The following is a 26,787-nucleotide window of genomic DNA, read 5'->3' as shown; positions in this document are numbered from 1 at the left end:
ATAGTTTGTTCGTCTTCTCCCTGCTTGGGTCAGAAAATTGCAAAAATAGAAAATAGCATTTCCATTGAGAAAGAAACATACATGCCAAATCTGTCAAGGCTAAGGCTAATTCCTGGTTTGCTGTTTCCGTGTTGGTCGCTTTGCCAATAAATCTCTAAATGTGGTATTAGCAAAGAGGTTTTAAAGCTATGAGGTGGTGACACAGAGCTGGTGTATAATAAAAGTGTTTTAATAATGGTGGTCATGTACGAAACACAAGTGGTTTGAGAAGCTTCTCTGGACGTTTCTGAAGAAAATGGTTTTGCTGCAGCTTGTTGAGAAGAATACGACGAAAATTAAGAAGAAAAACATGAATATTTGAAAATGTTTTCACATCAGTAAAGAAGTGGCTGTGTGAACAGTAGCTAATGGATATTGCGGCTGCAGAAAATGGTCAAAGTTTGATTCAGTGGGTATTCATTGACACCCCCCAACACACACACACATATGCACATACATAAATCTTTCACCACCGCACAAGTGAGCTTTCACTTTCTGGCTGAAACCCCACCATTTAAACACAAACACACGCACACACACACCTGTCACTTTGAGTTATCTGTATTGTTTCTACCTTTCTCTCGTCTGCCTCTTTTTTTCCCCTCTGTCTCTCCTCTGTTCCCTCCTTCCAGCTCCCCCGAGCACATTTTCTCTTTCCTCCAACTTGCACTCCTCCATTCACCCTCCCATCATTTCATTCCTCCCTTCCTCTCCCCTTTGATCATGTACATTCCCTCCCTCATTCTCCTCCTATCCCTCCTTCCATCCATCTCTCCCTTTTCTCCACCTCTGCTTTGATCCTACATATCCCCTCTATCAGCCAGGTCTTTTAAGATTTGACCCCTGCATTCCACAGGTCACTAATTACCTCCTCACTGCGTGTGTGTGTGTGTGATTTCGTGCGTGTAAGTGTGTATACACCTGTACAAGATTAGAGTTGTTTCTCTGTGTGTTTGTATGTACAATGTATGTGTCTGTCCTTGTACGTGTGTGTGTTTAAATGCCTCATCATCATGGATTACTGAGCCTCTGCGGAGCGCAGAGCCGATCTTTGAAGACAGCTTTATTAATTTTCCAATACGAGTCAAAAGAAAGGAATCGTAAGGCTTAGATTTCCTGAGAGGAAGGAAAATGAGAAAAAAGATTTCCTCGCCCAGCCGCACATTGAAATGTCCTCGGCTCTGCATCTTTGAAAATAATGATGACCCAAAAGGTTTTCTCCTGTTTCCATCCTTCAAATAACTGACAGATTTTATTCCTTTCTTATCTTGAAGATTTCTATCCATGAATGTTGTTCTGAACAACTCTCTCCCACAGCCACACAATTGAGATCTGTGTGCAAACAAAAAGTTTTCCTCTTTTCAAAGTGTGTATGGGAAACTTTTCAAAGTCCGAATGAAAAAACTGGACGTTTTCGAGCAGTTCACCCTTTTCCACTCAAATCATCTTGAAATCTATAAAATGTCAAAAAACAGACAGACCCAAGACCCATGATGCTTCTTCCAGCTGATCAATGATACAGACCCACATCTTAAACCGGTTGCAATATTAAAAAGAGAGAGAAAAATAACATCTCTTGTCATTTTAGAAGCTTGAACGACAATTGAATGACATTTCTGACTTAAAAAATGTTTTAAGGTTTGATCTTATGAGAAACTCCATTCAATCAGACTGTTAAATATCTCCCGATATATACTTTCAACTGTCGCAGGACAAACTTTCCTTTGGCAACTCTAAATATAACATTAACAACAAGTTGAAAGATAAAAGAAGAATTGATTATCAGACTGATCCATTTAAAATCTACAGGCACGGTTTTTCATTTATACTATGAGAAATGATAACATCTGCTCATACAATGAAAATGAACATGGACCCTGATGGTCGACACATAAGCTACATTTGAATCTGTGAATACACTTCTCCTTTTGTTTCTCTCTGTGTGATCTGAGTTTCTCTCTCTTTATCTCTCTTCAAACCTCTCTCTCTCTTTCTCTCTCCCTTCCTCAAACTCTCTCTCGCCCTTTAAAAACATTCTTGCGGGGTGCATTTACCTTGGTGCCCGGACGCAGCCAAATATTTAGGCTGTCACAAAGAATCAGCCTCAAACCAAATGTCTGAAGGTGTGTGTGTGTGTGTGTGTGTGTCTCAGGGATTGCGGTGATTGAAATGTCAACTCTTCAAAACCACCGTCCTGCTTCTCACTGAACAAGTTGTTTGTGAGTCTCAACCAACACAGAGAGAAACATTCTCACTCATCTCTCACTGTTGAACAAATTCAATTTAAAAAATAGTGAAATTCGATTGAAGTCAAAGTCACTTGACTGAGAGAAAAATAACAATTTGCAGAAGATTCTGATGATTCAATTAATCTTCAAGCAAAAAGACTGAATATTTGGTGTTTCCAGATTTTCTACTGTGATGATTGTATTATTTTATCATCTTATCATAAAGTGTCATCAGTGTAAGTTTAGTGTCTTGGACAGTTTGAATATCTAATTTGGCTCTGCAGAGATGTTTTCTTACACTTGTAGACTAAATCATTAATCAAAGAAAAGTACCAAAAAGATTTACTAGTAATAAAAAATAAGTATTGGTTGCAGCCCAAACAATGATATGGGCTCTTGATAGGAGAATTAATTGAGTACGGGTGTAATTTATACAGTTAAACTGTGATTATTTACCCATCCCCACTATTTGTGTCTGACATTCCGTACTCTCAATTGAAGAAAAACAGGATAAAAGTACATTTCTGACTCTAAATCCTAATAACACAAAAATGTAATTAATGCAAATGACTGTAAACGCAGATTAAATCTCACACACACACACACGTATGGTGTCCCATACTCACTGACAGTGACCAAACAAGAGGAGGAGTTTGTGAAAGCAGGAAAACACAGACATCCACTGTTCACAGATCTGTCCGTCACACTCTCTCTCTCTCTTTTACACACTCACATGCACACACACAACCCCCACAGAGCAGCCGTCCAGCCACTCAGTGCGTCGGTCCCTCTACGACACGACACGTGGGTCTTGAAAACACAGCGAGCCACAAGGAAAACAGCCATCAATCTCTACAACTGTCCGTCGACCGAGGGAACACTGTTAATCTTCAGGACAGCGCGAGTCAAGAACAACACTGCGGAGCGGTTTCATGCCGAGAGTCTGAGCGATGCAGCTGTGAGCACTTAGCGTGGACACACACTGATCATCAAGGTAGAGTCACGTTCTCGGTGTGTGTCCAAGGAAAGAAGAGCAAATTAGTGTCCATGAGCAAAACAAATAGGGACCATGCAACTAGTGATGGAGCCGACGATTCAACATCAACCCCGTACATCACACACATGTCCAACCAAGGATGTGTATTTTTTATTTGTTGCTGCCACGTAAATCAAGTGAACATCACTCGCTCTTAAAGTACGCTTCGTATTTCAGGGCAGACACACACATATACACACATGCTCTGCTCTGAGGTCGGACAGTTTGACCTTTCCACCTCTCCGAGACTTCAGGTCACTAATAGACTTCCTGTAAGAAACTGAGATCACATAAATGCCAGTGTTGAAACTTTGTTTTTGCTCTTTAAAATTACAAAAAGCACCACAGCTACCATCAGGAAAAAAAAGAGTCAAGAGTAAAGTAACAAAACATTTCCTGTGACTCGTACATCGTACCTGTTTTATTTCCATTTTCTAAAATAAATTAAATAAGTGTTTAAATGCTCTTAGCTGCTTAAAACAGAGGTTCCAATCTGATGCACACATTTGTTTTATGCTTTTTTTAATAAATGTATTCTGATAATATTGCAATAATTTTAATTAATTTTAATTACTTACTTATCATTTTAATTCCATTTTAATTCCACGCAGCTCCAATAGAACACCAAAAATTGATACCAACCCCCACTGCAAGGGATGATGGGTACAATTTTGTACAAAGACAGTATGTTCTCGGCGCTGGACAACAAAAAAAAGAAAAACAGCAGAGAGCAGAGCCAGAAATAAATCTCAAAAACTTTGACTCTGCAGAAGTCAGATAGAACGAGACGGCAGGAATCAAAAACCCACACAGCACTATTTATGAGTATCTGCGATTGCCTTAAACCACCGGCCCAGACTCACAACCAGAGCACCTCCGGCAAACTGTAGAGGCCACACACGCACAGACAGACACACACCATCCCACAACATCTGTGAGATATATCTGTGAAAGATTGATCAATAACGGAGACAGGCATCGAGAAAGAGAGACAACAAGAAAAGATATTTACAGATGGACAGTGGGAGGAAAGAGAGAATCATCCCTGCAGAGAAAGAAAACAACAGATAAAGCGACAGACATATGTGGAAAGACTGAGGGGAAAATAAAGAGAGCGAGACAGAGGGAAGGGAGCGATGGTTGTTGTTGTGTAGACGTCTGCCTCGACCCACAGCCTCACAACCACAGACATCTAAACAGCCGGTGAACTATGTTAAACATTCAAACATCCTAAATGTGTCGGGAGTTGAGTTTTCTTGCATTCAGAGGACTGGACCCACACACACACACGCTCCTGTTATGTGAGGTCACGACCAAAATAACAACTGTCAAAGCTGCAAAACTTATACAAGATACGCTGAAAACATAACTCCCTCCGATTTTAGACGAGTGCTGTGGAAAGATGGACAGCGAGTAAGATCACAAGTTAGGAATTCACTAACTTAATATTCTTAGAAATGAACACATTTGACTGTGGAGGCTTTCGAGTAACATATCATCGGACTCATAAGTGTCCAAACATCTAAAGTAACACCAAGGTTGTGAAAACCTACGGAACAAAGCGAGGGCAAACACAGATTGAGTGAAACAGGGCGGTGAAAGGAGCTGAATGACTCCAAACATAAAACCTCTCCCAGGTTTTATGATGTGCAGCTACTGCCGGCGGACAAACCCCCCAAAACACAAACAGTCTTTAGGTAGAGACCTTGAAGTGTGTGGGACTCGGTAGTGCAAGAGGAACCTGATACACATGTGTTGGTCCATCATGTGTGTATAGCAGCTAACATTCACTTCTGTACACTCTTCACTGTGTCCTGCACATAGAAGGTTTATAAAGACGCAGCTCCGCTTTCGCCCGTTGAAGCCAAAATATCCACGGATGACGCCATCTTGCACCAAACTTATCAGAAAAATGAACACATACATCAGTGTGATACGAGCTTCCCAGAAACCATCTTTGAGAACATTTTACTTGATGAGTACTTGGTAGCTTGGTCCATGTCCCATCCACTAACATGAAGGATATACTGCAGCCAGCCGACAAGGAGCGATCAAGATAGTTTGGCTTTGTGAAACCGTTTTGTCATCCAAAGGCAATATTACCACTTTCATTGTTGCTGAGACAATACAAGCGAGTGGATGATGCTAATGCGACATATTTTCAACTTAGCTCTGAAAGTTTTTTTTTTTTCATCCCTTGTTTTGGTTTCTTATATAAAATTGCCAGGAAACCATCAAGTGTTAAATGATACTTGACGGAAAAAAAATTGTGTTGGTTTGTTCTCGACCACCACACGGTACAGGGGAGAGGATAGAGGAAAAGTTAAATGTAAAAAGATTATTTCGCTAAATAGACACAGTGTGTGCCACACACACACACAAGAACACAGCCACACACCACAGGTTTATACAACATCTCTCCCTCCTTTATGGATTCAAAACAAGTCAGAGCAGCAGACCATCACATTTCCAGTTGTGTTCAGACCAATATCTGTCAGTCATCCAAGAGGCAACAACTATTAATCAAAATGAAACGTGTTCCCCTAAAAAGATCTTATCTAGAACACAGGCAGGCTGTTAGAGCCGGATTCAATGTCTTCACCCATTTATTTTCCTGTGTTTTCTACAAGCTGCAGGGAAAACGTGCGGACCACAAGACACAGAATCCAACGTTACGCCGAAAAACAACTGCTGTTTTGTTTAAGTGGCAAATACTGGTGAACTCTGAAGAGGAAACGACTCTGTTCGAGAAACGTTCAAACAACTTTACACTACTTTAGTGAAACTAAATAAGGAAACAGCTCATTCATTCTGAACAAATAAAAGATTATTTCATTGGGATCAACTCAGGTTAGTTAGAAAACTAAAAGGCTAACCACCTAAAGTCCCAGGAACTATGTTTGGGGAAAAAATCAACGTGTTCTTTCGCCCTTTTAGAAATGGAGGTGGTCATATACTGCAGCCAGCCAACAGGGGGTGATCAAGATGTTTTGGCTTCATTTTTGGGGGGAGCTGTCATGGCATCCATCTTTACATATGGCACTTTCTTGTAGGAGTCTGTTTTTATTCCACCAAAGGTTAGATATGTGAAGTTACATGGCTAATAAACTAAACCAGCTCTCCTGCTCCCCATCTCCTTAAAGATCCACACTGACAATAGCCGAGCAACGACTCGAATGTCAGGGAGCAACTCTGCAGTGTCGGCTGAAAAACTTCACCCAGCTGGAAGAAATTCCTGCTGATGTTTGAGGCAACGTTTCATTTCACTCCTGGTGCATGTCTCTGTCAAGCCGTAGAGATGTCGGAGTCTTCATCGGGTCAAACATCTGTGGAAAACCGCCACGTCTCACAAAACCTTTCCTGTGTGGCACTCACCTGTGAAATTCTACTGCTGACACCAAAAATGTGGAGACAGGAAGATGTTTTATTTTATCAGCATCTGCTGAACTGAACCATGTGAAATCATCCACATCATTGATTTTGCACAATTTTGTGATATTTCTATAATAATTGGATTTAAGTTTCTTTGTGGATTATAACAGGATTCTTGGGTTAACTCTTCTAATTGTGCTTTAAAAAAAGTCTTGAGCACTTTATAACAATTTTCTGTGCGTAGCGACGTTTCCTGACAGCAGAGAGAAAAAGGAGTTTCTCTCATTTTTGCAGTCACAAATAATTGCAGAGTGGCTTCTTCTCAAAACCGCTGCACAAGTTCCAGGTGACACTAATCGTCCTGTGTGTTTGAGTTTGCGGACAGCTTTGGCCTCGTGCTGCTCGGCTGAGGTCCAGTCAGGTTTGGCTGAGGTCTCCAGGCGGTGATGATGCTGGATTTAATCCAGACCATTCACAAACCTGGCTAGTACAGAGACAGCATGAGCTACCAAGAGCAACTTATGAGACTCGGTGTCAAAAATGTGAGGTTGATGCTCATTGTGAAGAAGAACATTCTATTTTTAAAAAATCTTTTGTCTTGAATTTTGGATTCTTTAATGTGCGAAACTCTCACATATATTTTCACTACTGTGCGGATCATAGATTTCTTTGACAACTGGGTCAACTTCAGGGTTGTTATTTTCTATTTTTGGCTTAAAAGTAAATTATATAAAAAGGTAAAAATTGATTTAAAGGTGGTTTCACCCTCGACAGCCCGAAAACAAATGATCTATTTGTTTCAGCGGCAGTGACAGTCGTCTGTTTCATTAGACTGTGAACAAAGACATTAGGCCTTTCAGCACCGACATGTATCCACATGTTATTCCTTCTTATCTGATAGCTGTCACGTCCATTAGCAGACTATTCTCTGTTAGCAAGTTTCTTTTCACATACAATGAAGTAAGTTGTTTTTGTTAATGCAATGTAACGCAAATATAAAAGTCACAAATATTACAGCTAAATTCCCTGTTTGAGAAAAATATAATTGTGAGTTTACACTGCTCCAGTTTACACAATTCAATGTGGCACTATGCAAATGTGGCATTAATGCTGCTAAGTGTTATTTACTGCATCAGGTCACATTTTCTTGATGGTAAAAGTAAGTGACAAATAACTTAAATTAACAAGTGGCGACGACAACCCTCAGGAAGCAATTCGTTAATAAATCATACATTTACAGGAAAGAAATAATGAAATGAAAGGAATAGTTATTGATTTCTGAATTACACATAATTTGGCGGTTTATGGGGATGTACCAGAAGACAACCTGCAAAACAAACTGCTGTTGTTTTTAACAGCAACTGCATATTTACAATATTATATCATTCCTCCAAACTCAGGCTTGGTTTTCTTCAATACACAAGAATAAATGTTATAACTATCTTCTCCCAGAGCTGTGTTTGTGGCATTAATTCATTTTTATCACTCACATGCTAATTCAATGCTGATTGGTCGTAGCTTAGTAACAGCAACAACCTCGTCTGCAAAAATCTTAACTTACACAACAATAGTGAGAATGATGGGAGCTAAACAAATTGAAATGGGTATTATAATTACTGTAATTGCTTTAATGTCTCACTTACATTAGCTTTAAAGACGGGAAGGCCGCTGTTAAGTGAGTGTTAAGTACATTTGTAGAAGCTGAGCTTTTCTTACTTAAATGAAGGTGGAGGCAAACTGCAAGACAGCAGCAACACAAATGTGTTTCTCTCTGAGCCGTTTGCCCAGAGCCAAGTTTCACAATCAGATGTTGGAGCAGTGAATGGAAAAGTACTCACTAAAATAAGCAGTGTTTAAGATATTTGTTATTTAATATGTAATTACAGCTATTTTCACTTGAGTTGTTTTACATTAATCATAAGAAAATGGGTTTGTTGATTAAATAATTGAAATGACCTGTGTTTAACTTGTGCGTTACCATGGACAGATGATTACTGAGAGTTGTGTTCTGTGTAATATTGGTATCAGTGTTTATATTTATGCCGACATGAAAATTCAATTATTTTTACATGATATTATCATTTATTTTTTAATTATTATTTTCTATAATATTTTCAATATATTCTAGATTATAGAATATAGGTTATCTTTTCCATAATCTACTGTTTATATCAACCAATATATTATATATACAAATAATTTTGGTACGGCTATTGCATTCCCCCCCAATGATATAAAAAGATTAAATCACATAATATTGCATAGATATAGATTAAAAAAGTACAAAAAAATATTGATTACAATGTCATTTCTGAAGTGTATTTGAAGAAAACCTGCACTGATTTTAGAACAGACGTAGAAAGAGACCTGTATTTTCTGTGGTCTATTAAAAAATAACAATAAAATATTGAGTTAAACAGGATTATGTAGAAATCACAGCGATCCCTTGAGGGCATCTTCCAGAACTGTGAATATGTCAAAGCCAGCAACGTATTTTATTAAGTAACAAGCCGTGTAGATTATTTTTAAGTATCAAGCATGAGTCTGGATACAGAGCGATGATCGTGGTGCAAAGCTCCTCGGCCTGCATAAGTTTTCATGACCTGGTGTTAAGTCAGGGAGACAAGCTATTAAATCCCTGTTTGAGCTGCAGAAGCCTGCGTTACACAATCAGGAAAAGCCTGCGGCAGTCTCCGCAGGTCGGACCCTCCTGCACTGGAGTGTGTTACTGTATATGCTTTCAAGGATCTGAGCTCTTTTTCTTGGCATGCAGCTGGCACCAGCTACATCTCATCCGCTTTCAATCAAATACACCCGGAAAAACAAAAGGATTGAAATGGGTGGATGAAGACGCAAATGGAAAAATTCAGCTAAGGGGGTGAGGGTTCGCTCATAATCAGAGGAAAAGGGATTAAAGATGGTCACAGAAACTTTGTAGTATTTTTTTTTTTAAAAAGGAAAATGTAGAAGGAAAAAATAAACTTTTAAAAAATCGAAGCAATGAAGAGGTTAAAAGTGTCGCTTCTCAAACCCTGGAGGTCATGGGAGTGAATCTTGGAGCTGTGGACTAATGTGAACAACGGACTAATGGCTTTCCCAGTCTCATCACCCACTCAAAGTGCTTTACAGTACAAATCACAATAACCCACTGACATTTTCTATTACACACATTGATACACTGCGCATTAGGGGTAATTTGGCCCGGAGGCACACTGGAGGTGCCAGGGATCAAACCACCAAACTTTTGGTTAGAGAACAACCCTCTCAACCTCCTGAGCCAATATCAAACCTTCAGATTCACACCTCATTTTTTGTCACTAAAAACCAAAGCATGGCTCGTTCAAATCATCAGATATCAGGTTGATGAGATCCAGAGCTCTCTTTGTTCAGTAGCTTTTTCTTTGTATTAACTTGCTGACAGAGTTCACACTTGATTTTCTGTCTATGAAGCTCTCGGGAAAAGGTTTTGAAAGCAGGAGGAACTCCGCATCTTCTTCTGTGGTGTCACGTAACCAGACAGATGTACAGATAATGTCTGAGGAAATGCCAGACATCTAATATGGGACTGTTTGGTCAACAGTGGGGAGGAAATCAAGCACCTCGGAGCGACATGACACCGGGGGGACGCTGTAAGGCTGTGAGGACGGGTTGGAAATACAATTCACAGAAGTGTATACACACACATACGCACACATTCATACGCGGATGTGAACTCTTGCAAACAAGCACAGGGATGCACATGTAAGCTGAAACTTCCGTGCAACACAGACGCAGACAAAAATAAACGGATATGAACAAAACAATCTGGACAAATACACATTTAGTCCCTTTAATCAAAGAATGAAGTCAAATTATAAATTCAAATCAACTTAAATCAACCACTTGTGACTTAAACGATATAAATCACTTCCTACATTGTGAGTGAAGATAAATTTGGTGCCGCACTAAAAAACTTCTGCTGCCTAACAGGTGCATTTATATGGTATTAAAGTGAAGGAAGCTTATGTCAAGATATTTCACTTTCATCCATCTTCCTGCACATTTTCTTGTTTTAAGAAATTAGATTGTTTCCTGTTAATATCTCACATGGTGACATTTACTTGGCCTAAGTGCTTCATCAATTATTTAGAATAACATCATCATTCATCATTTGTCTCAATAACTGATGAATACTCATGTAACAGAGACAATCATCTGGCAGAGCATTAAAGCCGTAATGAGTTTAATAAATCTGAGTACAGGTTATGATTTATTGTTCTTCTCGTCTTTTTCTTCTTTTTTTTTTCTCTTGGCCTGCGTCGACCCATGTGAGCACACGTATACGTTTCATCACTGCAGGCCATTCTGCTCTGATGATCGCTGAATCAATGGACCGGATAGTTATGGTTCTCTCCACTGGGACAAATGAGATTTAATCAGATTTAGCTGCCTGTGTGTTTCTGTGTATTACTGTCATCATGCCAGCATATGTTCCCTCACACACACACACACACACACACACACACACACACACACACACACACACACACACACACACACACAGACATACACACACTCAGGAGTCAACGCTTTCTCACTTTCTCGCTTCGGTGTCATAGATGAAGAGTTCGATACCACGATTCATCCATAAAAAAGTTGTATGTTACGTTCCCATGAAGTCCACAGGATGGGGGTAGTACTATATTAAAAGTAAATGCAATGAGGGACACAAGAATGTCAATATCTCGTAACTCTACATTTTGCCAGTTATAAAGTTTTTGACTTTTTCACTTTACAGATTGTCAAATGTATTGATTTGAGATAACTAAACAAATATGTAGTGATATGCTTCAAAGATGCTATTTCAGAATCAGGTAGCACTCTTCACCTTTTTCCAATTTTTATGCTAAGATAAATAGCTGCTAGTAAAGCAGTGCCGTAGCATCGAGACATTTTCAGCTGGTTTCTTTAAGTGGTTTTGGTTTCACTGTCTTTTTGCACATCAGCTCATTCCAGCCAATGTCTGAAACCTGAATTCTGTCGAATGACCAGCAGAAGGCGACTCTTAGTAGCCATACTTGAAATGAAATGACCCCACTTCTCTTCACAGAGATCTCAATTGATTCAGGCCTTCTATGCTACAGCACGATGACAGTTTAGTAGATTATGGACCAACAACTTGTTCCATTCAATGAGTGCATTGCATCTGAATGTGATGGTGTTGGTCAAAATGTCAAACTCAAGACATCAGCTCACAAACCAAAGGGTGACATCACCACGTTGTTTAATCTGACACGAATGGACTTTGTGAAGTTGTCTGGTTCCACTCTCGTTTCCAAAATGCTGAATTATTCCTTGAAGAACCGACCTACAACAAAGGGCTAATTTTTTCTCATCAGACACACACGTCGTCGTCATCATTCTCATTTTGTCATCTAATCTCATTACTGAGGAGGCTGAGACAGATTTTCCTCTGCGGGTAAACTCTGGAAATCACTTCACCCAAAGCGCTGCCCTGCATGCCGGGCTGGAAAATAAGGACAGCCATCGCACTGTCTGAAACACGCAGCTTCACTTTTTTAAAATAGAGTTTTCACAACCAACACACTTAGCAGCCATTACCATCATTACAACACTGGGTGTGGGACTTTTGAGACGCTCACACTTTGTGACAGCGTCTGTCCCGACCAATGAGATTTAGCACAGGGTGAGCCGTTAGTTCACATGTGACCTCTCAGATCTGAATCGTGGAAGCAGACATGTTCCCACAGATCTTCTGATTCAAAAACAAACGTTTTTAGCTGTAATTGAGAACAGATCTCACTCCATGTGTGCAAAGAATATTTCTTGACCCAGGGGTCAAGATGATCTGTAACTAAACCCTCCGATGCCAAATCCTACAGATGTTACGTAAGGAGGAGTAAGCAGGACACAAACATTTGGATGTGTTTGTTGTAGCCACAGAAGAGCATTTTTCTGAAATTGGGTATGGAAATGTCTAAATTACAGAGAGACAGGAAGATATGATAATTAGGTTAAAATCACCAGCACTCTTGAGCCTGATTCACGCTCAGTTTCACGTCGGGCGGAAGTTATGTTTGGTTTTGATTAACGAAAGAACTTCCTCATATTTTATGCTTCTCCTGTGGAGATGAAAAGAGAGAAGAGAGGTGAGAATTTAAAATGTAAGAAGAACTGAAGTGCCTACATCAAACTATGTTTTCAGGCTGATCACTTTGCATTTCTTTAAGGTTATAAAACAAGTTGTTTGGTTTAGATTTCACTGGACTCTGCCTCGTGAAACCTTTGCAGATCCAGAGCCGAGCGGCCCGTCGGCTCAAGTAAAAAGAAAACACCACAACTGAAGTTACAAGGTTGTCAAACACAGGTAACGTCACGGCTCCATTGAACAGAGGCCGAGTCATGCCTTCCTTCCTTAATGGCCCTTCTACTGATCTCAGTCTGCATCTCAACTCTCCTCGTTCCAGTGCGTCCTGGTCATGAATGAACCAAAATGGGCTTCGAAAATTCCTCCCCTGTTCTCATAGACGTACACTGAGACCCGCATTCATCTCCTCTCCATGCACCATTAGTCCCAGTGATGAGAGGAAAGAAACAACACTTTCATTAGCAGGTCTGCTCCACTGAGGTGTGGAATGTCCCATGGGTTTCCAACAACAGTGACAGAGAAAGACGGCCTTCATGCGGCCATTGTTGTCCTCAACAAGCTCACTTAGTGTAATGGGCAAGGCTGAGCCTGCTCTTCAAAAGCCGAGGGGCACCGTGCAAGAATAAGAGCAGTCATGCTTAGCCAGATTAGAGATCGAAGTAGAGAAAGTATAATTCATTGTGGTTTGAAAATAATGAGCTCAAAGGGCTCCATTTATAGTGGGACGCAAACTAAAAACTTTACACATCGCTTGTATAAAAAACACATCTTTAAAATTTTACAGAAACAAGAACAAAGTAAAAACATTTTAGTACATTTTCCGTTTTTTTTACAAACTTGTCAGGACACTATGACAAAGACTGACTCTTTCACTTCCAACAAGACCTCGTACATGACTGGACCATGTGTGATCAATGTCGGAAACTGAGGACCAGTTGACAACAGTGGAACCACGATACGTAAATTCACATATTCACGTGTTGTATTTGCATTCTGCCAAGTGTCAGACAGTTTCTGTTAGCACGTTAGCTCAATCCAACATTATACAAAATTTGTACTCAGAAGCTGGACGATTACATTTTAGCTCAAACCTGCAGCTCCTCTGTCATTGTCTTAAAAAGTTCAGGTTTGCATGTCTGAATAACAGACGACATAAAGATGGACAGCTCCTGAAAAGTGAGGCCAAGCATGTTCATCGCCTCCTAGTGGCTGGCTGCAGTATATATAGACACAGGTGTGGAGGTGACAAAGCAGCTGAGAGTGAACCATCATCTTCATATGTAAACCACTAACTCGTATCTCTCATGTCAGTTACAGACAGCTTTTCCTCAATGAACTATAAACTCTTTGTTTCCAGTCTTCAGATCCCGTCAGGAGCCCAGTTCTACCATAACAACAACTGAGTCAAGAAACAAGCCAATATAAATCGATTGAGCCCAGCAGCTGGAAGGGGAGCCATTCAATTGAATATGTGGAGAGGTTTAGACAATAACAACTACTATCCCGTCCAGGAGAGCAGAGGTTAGTGTGATGCACGCCCATCTTGAAAACCCCCGGACTTCACAGAAAGCAAGCTAAACTGTGAGCTGGAGAACGAAGTATGATATCAGGACCGAAACAGTAAAGATGCTTTTCAGGCACAGCAAGAAGGAATGACGACCACAGACACGCTAATGGTGCAACTCTGGCTGGAAAAAAACGGTTTGTATTAAAACAACTTGACTGTTGAAGGGAAGCGATCAGGTACAATGTTATGGTGTATCGGCCCTAAAGAAGTCTTCCAACTGAGACCTACTTTAATGGTGCTTTTCAAATCTTCTACCGCTGCTGCACAAGCGAAATCATCCCTGGGCTGTCTGACCTCAAAACAACGAAACAGCAGAGCAAGCATTTGGATTCTTACTGTTTCGTCTGTTTGTTGGTTGGTCGCCAGTGTCTGGGAGCCATTTCTGCATCTGTATATGTTGTTGTATTTTCTTTCCACTATTTATGTTGGGTTTAATTTAATGGTGGACTCACGGACAATCGTAATAGAGATTGATGCCTTTTAACTCTTGGCACTTTTTATTTTATGTTGGGAAAATATTATTTGTAAAATAAGTATTTTTATGATCCAATGCTTGAATGAAATTATTGAAAGATTAACGGTAGAAGTTATGGTCATCATTTACAGGTAAGTGAACCAAAGAATGAATCGACTGAATTGAAATTTAAAATAAATTATGATTAGATGAATCAACTAATCTCAACTAAGAAATAATCATTGGTTTCAGCCTTAAATATGTGTTTCTCCTGAACAAAGCAATGAGGAAGGTTTCTCACTGCTTCAAAAGAAGATTTTTTTTATTTTCCATTTTCCTCCCGCTTTCCTTTACGCTCCGTTTCATGCCAAATACAAATTGCCAGTGAAAACATTACAGAGACTATTACAGACCACAGATACTGTTCTCTGGCTGCAGCCTGATTTAACAGCACTTTCAGTCAAGAATGGCGGCTGAGGCGGCAGCGTCGTTTCACCAAGCGGGTATCTCACTCATCACACTCTATCTAGACATCACACACATGAGTTGAGCTAAAAGGTTATAAATGGAGCTGCCTTTTTCAACTACAGGGAAAAAACGTGAAAAAAAGGTGTTTACGGAGGTATTAAAGAGGCGGCTTCCAGCCAGCAGGGTCAGGGCGTCCATCAAGCTGCTGTTGATTAGATTGAAACTGAGTGTGGAAGTTATGAAGTGCCAAGCCGTGTGCTTGTTGGTGCAGTGTCAGGGTAGAGGTTGTTTCGAGGACACTAGGATTCATTATTGAGCCTTAGTGGACCCAGTTCAATGAAAGCTGAGCTGACGAGAGGTTTTCTCCTGTTGAAAATCCCAGTTTCAGCCGCTCAAGCATCCATCACAGCCAGTTGAATATCTATACGAAATTAGCTGTTTGTCAGTGTCTGTCAATGGGCCACGAAAGAATCTGAACTAAAGGGACAGATCCAGGATTTTTTGTTTCCACTTTCATAAACATGGAAAAATGGTTCATGATTTGATATTTTCAACAATTTCCCAAAGAAATATTTTTACCAATTGAGTGGTAAACATTTGTGAAGTCAGTGTAACAAAACTGATTGAAAATAACTGAGGGAATCTGAAAAATGAGATCATTTTTACATTTGAAGTTTTTGATCGCACGCTGAGTTGATTATACATTAACACTGTAAATTGATTTCCATTTAACTCCCTCTGCAAAAAGTAACAAATGTATGTTATTTTTATATTGGACTATTTATATATGATCCTGAATGATTGCATGCATCCCCCATTATTCCTCTACAAGTCCAGATAAAGGTAATAAATGTGCTGCTGGGTGGTTTAGGCACAGACTCTCAGTCTGGCAGGCCAACAAGGCCTTCTTTAAAATAACAGTATTTTAAGCTTCTGGGTGTTAGAGTAAATGGTCATATGTAATCCCCTTAGCCCCCCAACCAACATTAGCAGAAATTCCTCAATAATACGCGACATGATTTCACAGTGACGGCTGCCTGTGAGAGATGTTTGTAATGCTGAAGAGGTCACGCAGGCCACAGACGGACAGACACACCGGCAGACAAGGCGACTTAAGTGTGTTGAGGAACAAGGTTCCCTTTTTTTTCTGGGGATTTCAGACTCGAGTCATTAGGATCCATTTTTCCTTAATAACAAAGGACGTGGTGGAGCACGGCTGAGTGTTTGTACAGCTGATTAACACCAAACCTCTGAGTTATGAGAAAACTACACACCACCACTAAGAGAAAAATCACAAATCGGAATTACACGTCTGGTATTCGCCGTTCGTAATCTTAGTCTCCTCAGCTGGAATAATTCAGGAGATGCGAGGCCTCTTCAGCAGAGCAGTCGTGGGTTTACAGAAACAGACCGAACCCGCCCGTTGTGCCACGTGGTAACGCATCAGTTCAAACCCATGGCACACACTGGATGTATCACTCACACAGAATATGTCAACATGGGACAGTAACAGGATGTGTTGATCTGTGGAATCACTTAGGGATGCACCAGTCCAACATTTTCTCCCCTGTTCCGACTCTGTTTAACAAACTCAGCCAATACCAAAGTACCAATCCAATAACAGTATGTTTTCCCCCAAATGAAAACTATGTTAACGTGTCCATGTGGAGGTGATTAAGACACAAATACAAGTTCCTCAATATGGATACATATCATACACCAATGTCCTTTTAGGGTTTACATTTTAATTACAGCCTAAAGTTTAGAAAAACAACATCTTCAACCTCAAATACACCAACTCGTCTAAAAGTTTGTGTTACATTACAAACTTTTATTGATGGATAAGTGGTTTAGCGTACAGCAAATTTCCCCATTACATAAAGACGCGAGGGACGGCTCAGTGATGCAAATGTCTTTATCAGAGGGTGCAGGGTTCCTTGCAGGTGTTGAAATGTCACTACATTAGCTAATTGTGCAGAAAGGAGCTGGTAGATTCCATAGTTGCAGGACACATCATTAGTTCACATCTGGCAGAAGCCTGATAAGCTTGATAAAGTCAGTATCAACCCTCAAATGAAGACGAGCAGCTTTCTCAATCACGAGAAATAAAACAGAAGCATATCCTGCATGTTAACCTACTTTTTTAATCTGAACCAAACCTTAACCCTCAGCAGTCGACTGGGCCAAAAGTAATCATGACCTCAGCTAAATCCAACCTGCAACCACAGCGGGGAGCAATATGGGATGCATCATTTCAACATGAGGGAACAGAAGAAATCTCCACACAAGAAAAGAAAAACTCCAAGTCATATGATGTGCACCACCAACCAAATGTTCTAACTTTTTCATCATACCAGATGACATGTAAGTGAAGTTTTGCTAAAAATGGGGCCACATTAAACTTCAATAGCTAATTCCAAGAAAAACGTCCATACAATTCTGAGCATTAGACAGAATTATGAATTCTCAACCAACCATTTCTTTCTTTGTCATTACAACAGAGATATCTTCATGTGAGGTGCCACAGAAACATGCATGTGGTTGCAAACTTTTCTTAAAGTATGATTCCTAGAACCAGGTAAACCACAGGTCTGAATCAACCAGCGCAGTTTCAAACTCACCTGGGAGAAGTTGAGCCCGTTGAGTGGGTGACACTGTTCCTCCACCTTCTCCACAGCCCCCGTCCTCTTCCTCATCCTCTCTGCCTCCTGGGCCAGGTAAAGGTCCAGCACCGGCACCCCCCGCGTCTTAATGTCCGCCTCGGTTAATGAGTTCACCATCAGCATCACCCAAACTGGTCGCTTCCTCTCCCAGTTCCCAGCGATGGCGTTGAACAGGTAGTCAGCGTACAGTCCCTTCCCCCTCTGATCCGGCGTCATCCACGACGGCATCATGAGCTTCACGTACTCGAGGTGTCTCTTGAGTCTCCGATAAATGTCTCTGGGCAGGACGTCCTGCAGGTTCTCGCCCTGAGGGAGCAGCTGGCAGCTGGTCAGGGCTGAGATGGTGTAAGGGTCCGTCAGGTCCAGCTCGAAGTAGACGATGTTGCTCTCCTGGAAGGCCTGCTTGGAGTTTTCAGGGATGTAGTCCCAGACGCGCGTGTAGGGAACGTGGATGGTACCATAGAAATATGAAGGAGGATCCCGTTTGATCGTCCACAGGAAGGAGTTCAGGTCAGTTTGCTGGAGGAGAAGATGAAAACAATGATTGATGATTATTAATCGTTTCATGGCTTCCTAGACATTCAAAAATAAGTACATTTACTTTGCCCAGGGTGTAGATTCACATTCAGACACACTGACACTGAAATAAAACACAAAAAAGCATTTTAAGGATCTGAAATAAATGTTCGAGTTGGAAACATTTGGAAGTAGAGAAATGAAGAAACAACACGGAGAAAGGTGAAAAACTCCTTCATCACTTATTAGCTTCTTCTGGTCATTTACTTATAATGTGAAGTGTCACTGGGCCTGTCTGACACCAACCAGTAAAACAACACTTTGGGTCTGTGAGGGAGTTTAGTGGACACATTACTAACAGCCACATAATGACTTATTAACAGGCCACTTAGGACCCAAGTGCCAAACAAACAATACACATGTCAGAGACTATCAGACTTTGAGCTGTTACCGAGAATGTTCTAATTATTAAATATAATAATATAAATATAACGCACATGTGGGGAACTTGATAAAGACTGAGCGGTGATCAATACAACTGAGGTTAAGAAATCACATTCTTATTTAATACCAAGAAGAACTCTATAGAGTGGATTTGATGTCCCTGTAGTAAACTCAGATGAACGGACAGCAGGTGTATGTTGCACAAAAGCAAATACACAAAACTAATGCGGTCCAAAAAGTGAACACTGACATTCATACCCAGCTTTTTAGTTCATTGTTTCATTTAAAAAGAGGATTGGATGTATTTGAATAACTTTGTTGGGTCTTTGGACTGAATCTGAAGATGACACCTGTGGGATCTTGTGATTGGCATTTTGGACTATTTGTGCCACATACAAGCAGATGAATAAACAAACAGTTACAGAACATGATTAAGCAAAACCAAGACTTTCCTCCAGACGGATTTAACTGATTTCACCATTCACTTGCACTGGATGCATTCTGGTTGCATTGTGGGAAACAGGTTAAATGATAAAAAATTAAAAAAATAGTAACACAGGAGGAGATGCAGGGGGAGGTAAAGAGGGTAAATGGGACCTCGGGGCTCCTGTACTGACAAACCTTCATTGAACTACAGGAGAATAAAAGATGATGTGGCTTCTCTGGGGTAAAACTCACAGTGAGAAACCATCACAGCTACAAGGAACGTGATTTCACGGTGACTTACTTTCTTGTTCAGCTCGCAGTTGGCGGAGTCCTTCAGCCTCCACTGGTCTGCTCGGACCAGCAGCAGCAGCAGACAGGACTGAATGAATGCGCCCAAAGTTGCCCGCATCGTAGCTCTCCGCTCCCTCTCCGTCTCCAAACTTTCGCTTCACAACGTGCTGCTGCTGCTACTTCTTCCACAGCCGCGGCTCCATGCGGTCGCGTAAAACGAGCTGACAAGTATCCGACAAACCGCCGGACAGAGTCATGCTGCTGCCTTCAGCCATGGACGCACCAGCGCTGCAGCTTCACGTGTGTCTGGGAGAGGGAGAGGTGGTCATCTGGGGGTTTACGCACGGTCACACTGCTTCTCTCTCCACACACACACTCACTCACTCACCTCTCTCTGTGAGAGTGCATTGTCTTCCTCAGGAGTGTATCCAAAAGTTTGAGTGAGCCAAAATGGATCAACAGGTCCACGACGCGTCAACGCACCTGAAGCCACATTAGAGGAAGTTTGTCTCCTTCCTGTTTGTTAGTTTTTGGCACCGGTTGTTCTGTTACTGAGGATGCGTTTGCGCAAACTTTACAGGCGAGGGGTAAAAAAAACAACCTGCAAACCAAACTTCTCCGTACTCTGCTCGGTCTGCCTGCCAAGTCCTCACTGTTTGTATCTGCCTCTCTCTGTCTCTCTCACTCTCTCTCTCTCACTCCGAAGTGTGTGTGTGCGAGCGTGCGTAATTGTGCGTGCGTCAGGCAACTCCTCTACCCCTTGGGTTGCCCCCTCTCTCTCTCCCTCCCTCCCTCTCTATCTTGCTCTCTCTCTCACACACACACGCAGCAGTAACATGATTAAACAACACCCCACCCCGATGCGTAAAGTCCCATTTGCACCATTATAACTGAAGGTGTTAGACCATCAGGATTATGGGAGAATAACACCTCCGATTAATGCCAATATTTGACCAATATCCTCCTGATTGATAAGCTTGTAGTCCTGATACCAACTCATACTATCTCACCCGTTTCTTACTTCTAGTTTCAGACGTGTCCTCTTGTTGTCACCCTATGGGAGGCCCACAGACAACCCCGGGTGCCAGTGGAGATCCCGTGGATAGATTATCATACCCCTGGTAGTTAATGCCTTACAAACTGGAGGCATTAACATGAGAAAACCAGCAATAACAGCGCCTGTTACTCTGCCACACATCCGAGCACAGACATGGGAACCACAGAACAACTCCAGCGTGTTTAACGAGGAGCAGCAGCAGCTGGGCCCGGGCAGGTCGTTCACCATGTGTTGACCAAATGTAGTTTATTCCTTCTGCAGATTTTCTTTGTAAAATCTCCTTATATTCTTTCATGGACTTTAATGATTTGGCGCTTAAAGTTGAACTGAACTGAATATCCTTTATTTCAGTTCATTCATTTTTTGCCATGGATTCATTAAGGGCCTTTGTAACCTTGTTTAGATAAGTGCTAAACAAATATAAAGTTATTGTTTGTAGCCTATAAATGCTGTGGTCTCAGTTGTAATACAATACATATTCTTACTTTTATCTTAATTATTTATTTTATTCCGATGCAGGATCTTTGTAAGCCTATTTTCCTTGCATCAATGGATGTGTTAAAGATGCATCACTATTTATACTGACATATATAAACTAAATATATGCTATCACGACTTTTTCCAGTATGAAGACAACCACCAGCTGCAGAAATTAAAGTAAAAATATTTAATTTTCTACTAATGAAAACCGCATTGATGCAGCATTAGACTGCACTCTGATGAATGCATGGATATAAAAAAGTCCTCGGGTCATTTTAAAGATCACACACGGGGTGTATCTGCTCCAGGAGGCCGGTCTATGCGCTCTGGTTCTACGCTGCGCACCGTCCCACGTCCTGGCGCGCAGGAGGGGGAGGACGGGGGGGGGCAGCGAGCACATGTCTGTGTCGTCAAACGTCTGAGTAAATACAAACCTGTTTGTTTACGCAGAGAAAGAATCTCCGCTGTTTGCAGACACACAACAACAAGAGCTGGTGGAGCGACGACGAGGCTGCGGCACGAGGAGGAGAAACCGACTCATTCATTTACTGTTAACGAACTCTAATAGAAACGTGCACTGTGACACGTTTATGAATGGAAATTGTTTAGTGTTAAAATGCATATGCACAATCTAAAGAGCAGGTTTAAAATGTTAATGAGCAAATTAATGTGAAATATGGACACTTCGTTATCAGGCAATCCAACTTTACAGAGATCTCATACAGCTCCCCCTGGTGGAAAAGGTTATGTTCTCCAGCTCTGCTCACTCTTCTTCTATTTAGTTAAAACTGAAGCTGCTCTGAGTTTATAACAGGCTCAGTGATTCATTGTGATTTCTGTAAGACTAAGAACGAATAAGAGGAGGCAGGAGGAGAGGATGGAGGCTGCAAAGCGTCTCTCCGACATCCACAGACTGCAGAGGTGGCTCCTCTGTCTTCACTGTCTGAACCTGCACAGGCCACATTGGTGTCAAAAACATTTGTTCCTAAAAATGTGTCCTTCAGATCCGACCTTTTGACCCTCGTCACTCCTCATACACAGAAAATCAATATCTTCACACACAAATTTATATTCATCAAGTGGAGAAAATGTCAGTTGTCTTTAAACAGCTTACTCTAAATGTCTTCTGCTCAGAGTCCATGAATCTGTGCTGCTGAGACGTACGATGAAATTACAAAAACATCATGATGGTTGTGAACTGGTTGTCTAAGAGCGAGTGTGAGTGTGTGAGTGTGTGTGTGTCCAATTTCCGTTTCTCAACCTTATCAAACATTAAAGAGGAAGCGGCTGCAGGTGTTCGTTTTACCTTCATACAAAGGCACAAACACAGATGAGCATTACAACACACACACACACACACAGGGAAACAGCGAGACACTCACACCTGTTTTTTATTTCCATTATCCCACCATTCAGCCCACAGAGGCTGTTTCATATAAATACTTATCCCACATCCTCTCCGGCTCTGTGTGTATATGTCACATATGTCTGAGGTAAAAACCTGTTACCTGCTGCTTTATACGTCATCATTTGCTCTTCACAGCAAATTGAAACCACACATTTCACTCAAACTATAGACGCAGGGTCAGGAGGAAGTCGTGGGGTCAAGTTTCAGGGTCAGGAATTCACTAACCGGCAACATCACCCTGTCGCATATTAGATCAAATATGTCCCAGAAGTCTGAACCCATATGACACACACACAGATGGTGCTGATGAGTAAAAGAAAAGTATGTTCTGGTCATACCCTTTTTTAAATGAAGGTTACCTTAAGGTGGACGACTATCACAGATCACAAAATAACACTTGAACATGCATCAGTGTGATCATCTGAAATGACATAAAACATCTTTGAAAAAAAGCATCTATTTACTTTTTAGTTTGGCTGATGCTACATCCACTAACATGGAGGAGGCAGGGTATATGAATACTGCAGCCAGCCATTGGACGGGATGATGTGGCTTCACTTTTGGGGAGCTGTCGTCCTTCTTTATACAAACCATTACCTGCTTTATAACTCATTATATAAGTACCTTGGTTTCCCACGTTTTATAATTTCTTTCCGTTTTGTCTTTGATTTATTTTGACTGAAGTCTGTGTTTGCACGACCCTCAACATGTTACATTATGTCCAAATATATAAACTGACACTAGCAGCTGTTTTCCTTCAGCAGTTTGTGTTTGAAGCATGTTTCAGTGACCTCGCAGTGATACGAGCGTGCATCTGTACATTTCCACTTTAAAGTGTCTGTGAGGATCAAACAGAACCAGGGTCCTCTGAGGTGTCTCGTTCTGTCTCTTTAGAAAAATCTTCAAAAGGATTTCACACTGTGAAATCACCACTTATTGTTTCACTGCTCTTACATCCTTAGAAATTATTCCTGACAGATTTTAATGTGGACGTTCTGCATCGTATCAGACACATGGTTGGCTGAGAGGTAAATATTGTACATTTGTTCTTCATGGTTGTGTTTAACAGGTTTGTGTTTTCAGTGCATTTTCACCTTCCTTTACTTCTCAGAGCCAAACTGAACTGTGATGAAAGGTTTCAGACGTATAACCACCCTCATAATTTTAATCGTTAATGTTATTTCTGAACATTTTGTTATTTGCATCCTAATTAGTCTTTTTAGAAACTATCTGTGAAGCTGGTGTTGAGTCTCGTCCTCACTGCTTCAAGCAGAATACACATCCACCTGGAATACACGTATCTTTGTGGATCAGACATCACTGCTGCAGAAGAAAACTGCTTTAACTCCAATCAACCAGACAAAACACTCACAAGAATATACATTTAGAAATGTCACGGCTGACAGAGAGAGCGTGATCTCTCAGTAAGAAAAGTAAAAGAATAGATCATCTTGCCAGAAAGTATCGTATGGTCACTTGGAGACTCAGTCCATCTAATCATCCAGAGACTCAGTCCAGTTTGGCATCACCGGTCCAGTGAGAGTTTCTGTCAAAACCTGTCAGCCTGCAAAGTGTAACACGGCAGCGTTGTCAGAGGCAGACGTCAAATTGGTTCTGTTGATACATGAAAGCCGACACTGATTGTTGACAGGTGTCTGGCCAAACTTTCACCAACAAGGCATGTCCAGACATGAACTCCGGAAGAATGTCCACACAATGGGATCTGGACTTTCTCCGGACTTTGCCTTTCGCACCTGAAAAACTCAGCAGGAAGCAGGACGTCACGTGTAAATTCTGCTGCAGAGCAAATCTCCTGCCGTATTCTCACATGGGCTCATTCGGACATTATTCAGAGTTTTTACAAGGGGGCTGGCAGGAGAAAGTCCAGAGAATGTCCACAGCAAGTGACTTGGACATTTGCATTCTACATGTGCAGCTGCAGAGAGAGCGGGCTGCACAGGAGACACAGAGGAGGAGTGACTTTCTGTGAACTACCAGGTGAATGATAACATGAGGATTGAACGCTGCCACTACACTGACTATTACCTGCCATCAAATAAAAGATCAAAACACCAGTGTGTGATACCTCATCGTGAAAATCCTGATTTGGGATCAGCTTCCTGCTCGAGGAAGTTTTGTTAATCTCCCACAACCACAACACTGAGACGTCTTACTGTTTGTGTAAACCGCACCGGGTTACCCTGGGTTGAATGTGTTATACAGGACAAATGTTGATCTTTGTAATCTGAGTAAATAGAGACTTCCTGAAATTTCCTGTCTCTGAAGTGAGTCAGAGACAAAACTGGATTTTGATAATTATCTTAACAGTATTCATTCTGGAGCTTTTTTCAAAATCAGACGCAATAAAACAATCGCAGGAGATTTGACGTCTGTAATGACGTCGTCTTTTTTTCGAGATGATGATGATGAATTCTCTAAATGATGTTTTTGTGCTGCTTACAGTAATCCCATCTATTCTAATCTGTGCCTTCCCGACAAAGGAGAACAAACCTTGGAGATAACTTGGCTCCAGTGTGTTTCCTGCAGGGATGCAAACCACATGATTGGTGTTTTTGATATTCACGACACGTTCAGTTTTCTGCTTCTTGTAAACATCTGCAGCGTCATGTTTCAAACACAAACTTGACATTAATGGCAAACGACACGCCGCCTGGAGAAGGCGTGACTGCTGGGTTAGCTGTGATGGAAGTGGTCGTGTGACTGGGCCGTTACTCACAGCATCAAAGCAGAAATGGTATGAAGCACTTACTGGAATCCAGGGTGTCCTGACGGCTGTGGGCAGACACACACACGTACCAGATACACACACATCTGATGGTCTCAATGACCTTTTCTATAAGTAATCCAGAATGAGCATGAGGATATTTGAGGTTTTGATGTCTGTATCTGCCGACCATGACAGTTTGTTGCATTCTGGTTTTAATTTCTTGGTTTATCGTAAGAAACATGACACATTTCCACTTTTTCTATTTCCACTTAGAGAAGCCTCATAAAAAAATCAGGACAAAATATGAAATCCAGCCCATCGTCTCCTCGTCTCCAGCTGAGGTCAAAAGTTGATTACGAGTTGTTTATTGCTCCAAGTCAGACGTAGGTAAAGAAAATAAAAATTATCCTTCCTACTATTATCATTCCAACTCCACCCTGGACTTCCAGCCCGCTCCAATGAGACCGTCTCTCTCTGCCTCTGATGTGCACGTGTGTTCAGACCATTAGTTTTCATGATGACATGCTTCAGCTCACGTCTCAGTTGGCTGTCGCTGCCAGAGGCTTCAAAGTCAGAGCTGACAGTTCCTGGTGTTGATCTTGACGCTGACCTGCACTGCAGCAGTTTCCAGGCTTGTCGTGCTTTTAGCTTTCATTTATAAAATCTCCAGGCACAAATATTTACAATCACAAATGTCCCTGTATTCTGTATTTTTCTTGATTATTTCTACCTGAGCTGCTAGTTGAAGGACATCTGTTGTGTATTATTGCTGCAGCGACACAACAGTAGATTCTTTCAAATGATCAGATCCAGAGCACAGTTAAATATTCCAACAATTTATCCTCGGATTATAGATTCATATATAGAACATATTCCCTGAGGATCCACTCAGAAAGGTAAGATGTTAATTACAAATATATCTGCGGACATTTTCTTGGCTCGTTTTTCCTGTGTTGCAATTCCAGCCGTCATTAAAAGCCATGGAAACATCTTCATTCATTTAGAGCTTCTTTGGAAAGGAAACAGGTCTCATCGGTTTCCCTCCGTCAGTCTGCTGAAGGTCACAGTTACAGGAGTAATTGGTGTCACAATAAAATATGAGTCAAAAGATGACTTTTTAATGGAGACACTCTCATGCTTCATTTCTTTCCGGGATCTAACCGGAGGAGCGTGCCAAAAGAAACAGAAACAGTTTTTTGAATTTAATGCGCAGTCTGAGGTTCTGGCTGTATTGTCATCATTAACTTAGAGCAGGGGTGGGGGAGCCGCCGATCTCCGGGGCACATGGAGCCCGCAAGACAATTTGATCCGGCCTGTGAGACAATTCGAAAAGAAAAAAACCTCTTTAGAAATACAATCAAATCTCAAGACAGCAATTCATTCCTGTCTGTGATAAAAAAGAAAATAACGCAACACAGTAGACCATGATTTCCTTCAGGGTGGTCCCCTCAGACTGTGTGGC

The 26,787-nt window shown here is 41.2% G+C and overlaps 1 protein-coding gene across 1 annotated transcript in view; it reads right to left on the bottom strand.

Annotated features, from left to right (window-relative positions):
• trabd2a (TraB domain containing 2A) overlaps positions 1-20,310 on the bottom strand; it is a 52,085-nt gene extending 31,775 nt beyond the window's left edge. Inside the window, exons 1-3 of the mRNA XM_020081543.2 lie at positions 20,041-20,310; positions 19,663-19,958; positions 17,934-18,494 (exon numbers count right to left, since the gene is read on the bottom strand). Of these exons, the coding sequence (XP_019937102.1) occupies positions 17,934-18,494; positions 19,663-19,770 (669 nt within the window). The 5' untranslated portion in view covers positions 19,771-19,958; positions 20,041-20,310. The remainder of the gene's footprint in view (positions 1-17,933; positions 18,495-19,662; positions 19,959-20,040) is intronic.
• Positions 20,311-26,787: the final 6,477 nt, after the last annotated feature.

This window comes from Paralichthys olivaceus, chromosome 18 (genome assembly GCF_024713975.1).
Source record: "Paralichthys olivaceus isolate ysfri-2021 chromosome 18, ASM2471397v2, whole genome shotgun sequence".
Classification (NCBI taxonomy): domain Eukaryota; kingdom Metazoa; phylum Chordata; class Actinopteri; order Pleuronectiformes; family Paralichthyidae; genus Paralichthys; species Paralichthys olivaceus.
This window is presented reverse-complemented; position numbering and strand designations above follow the sequence as displayed.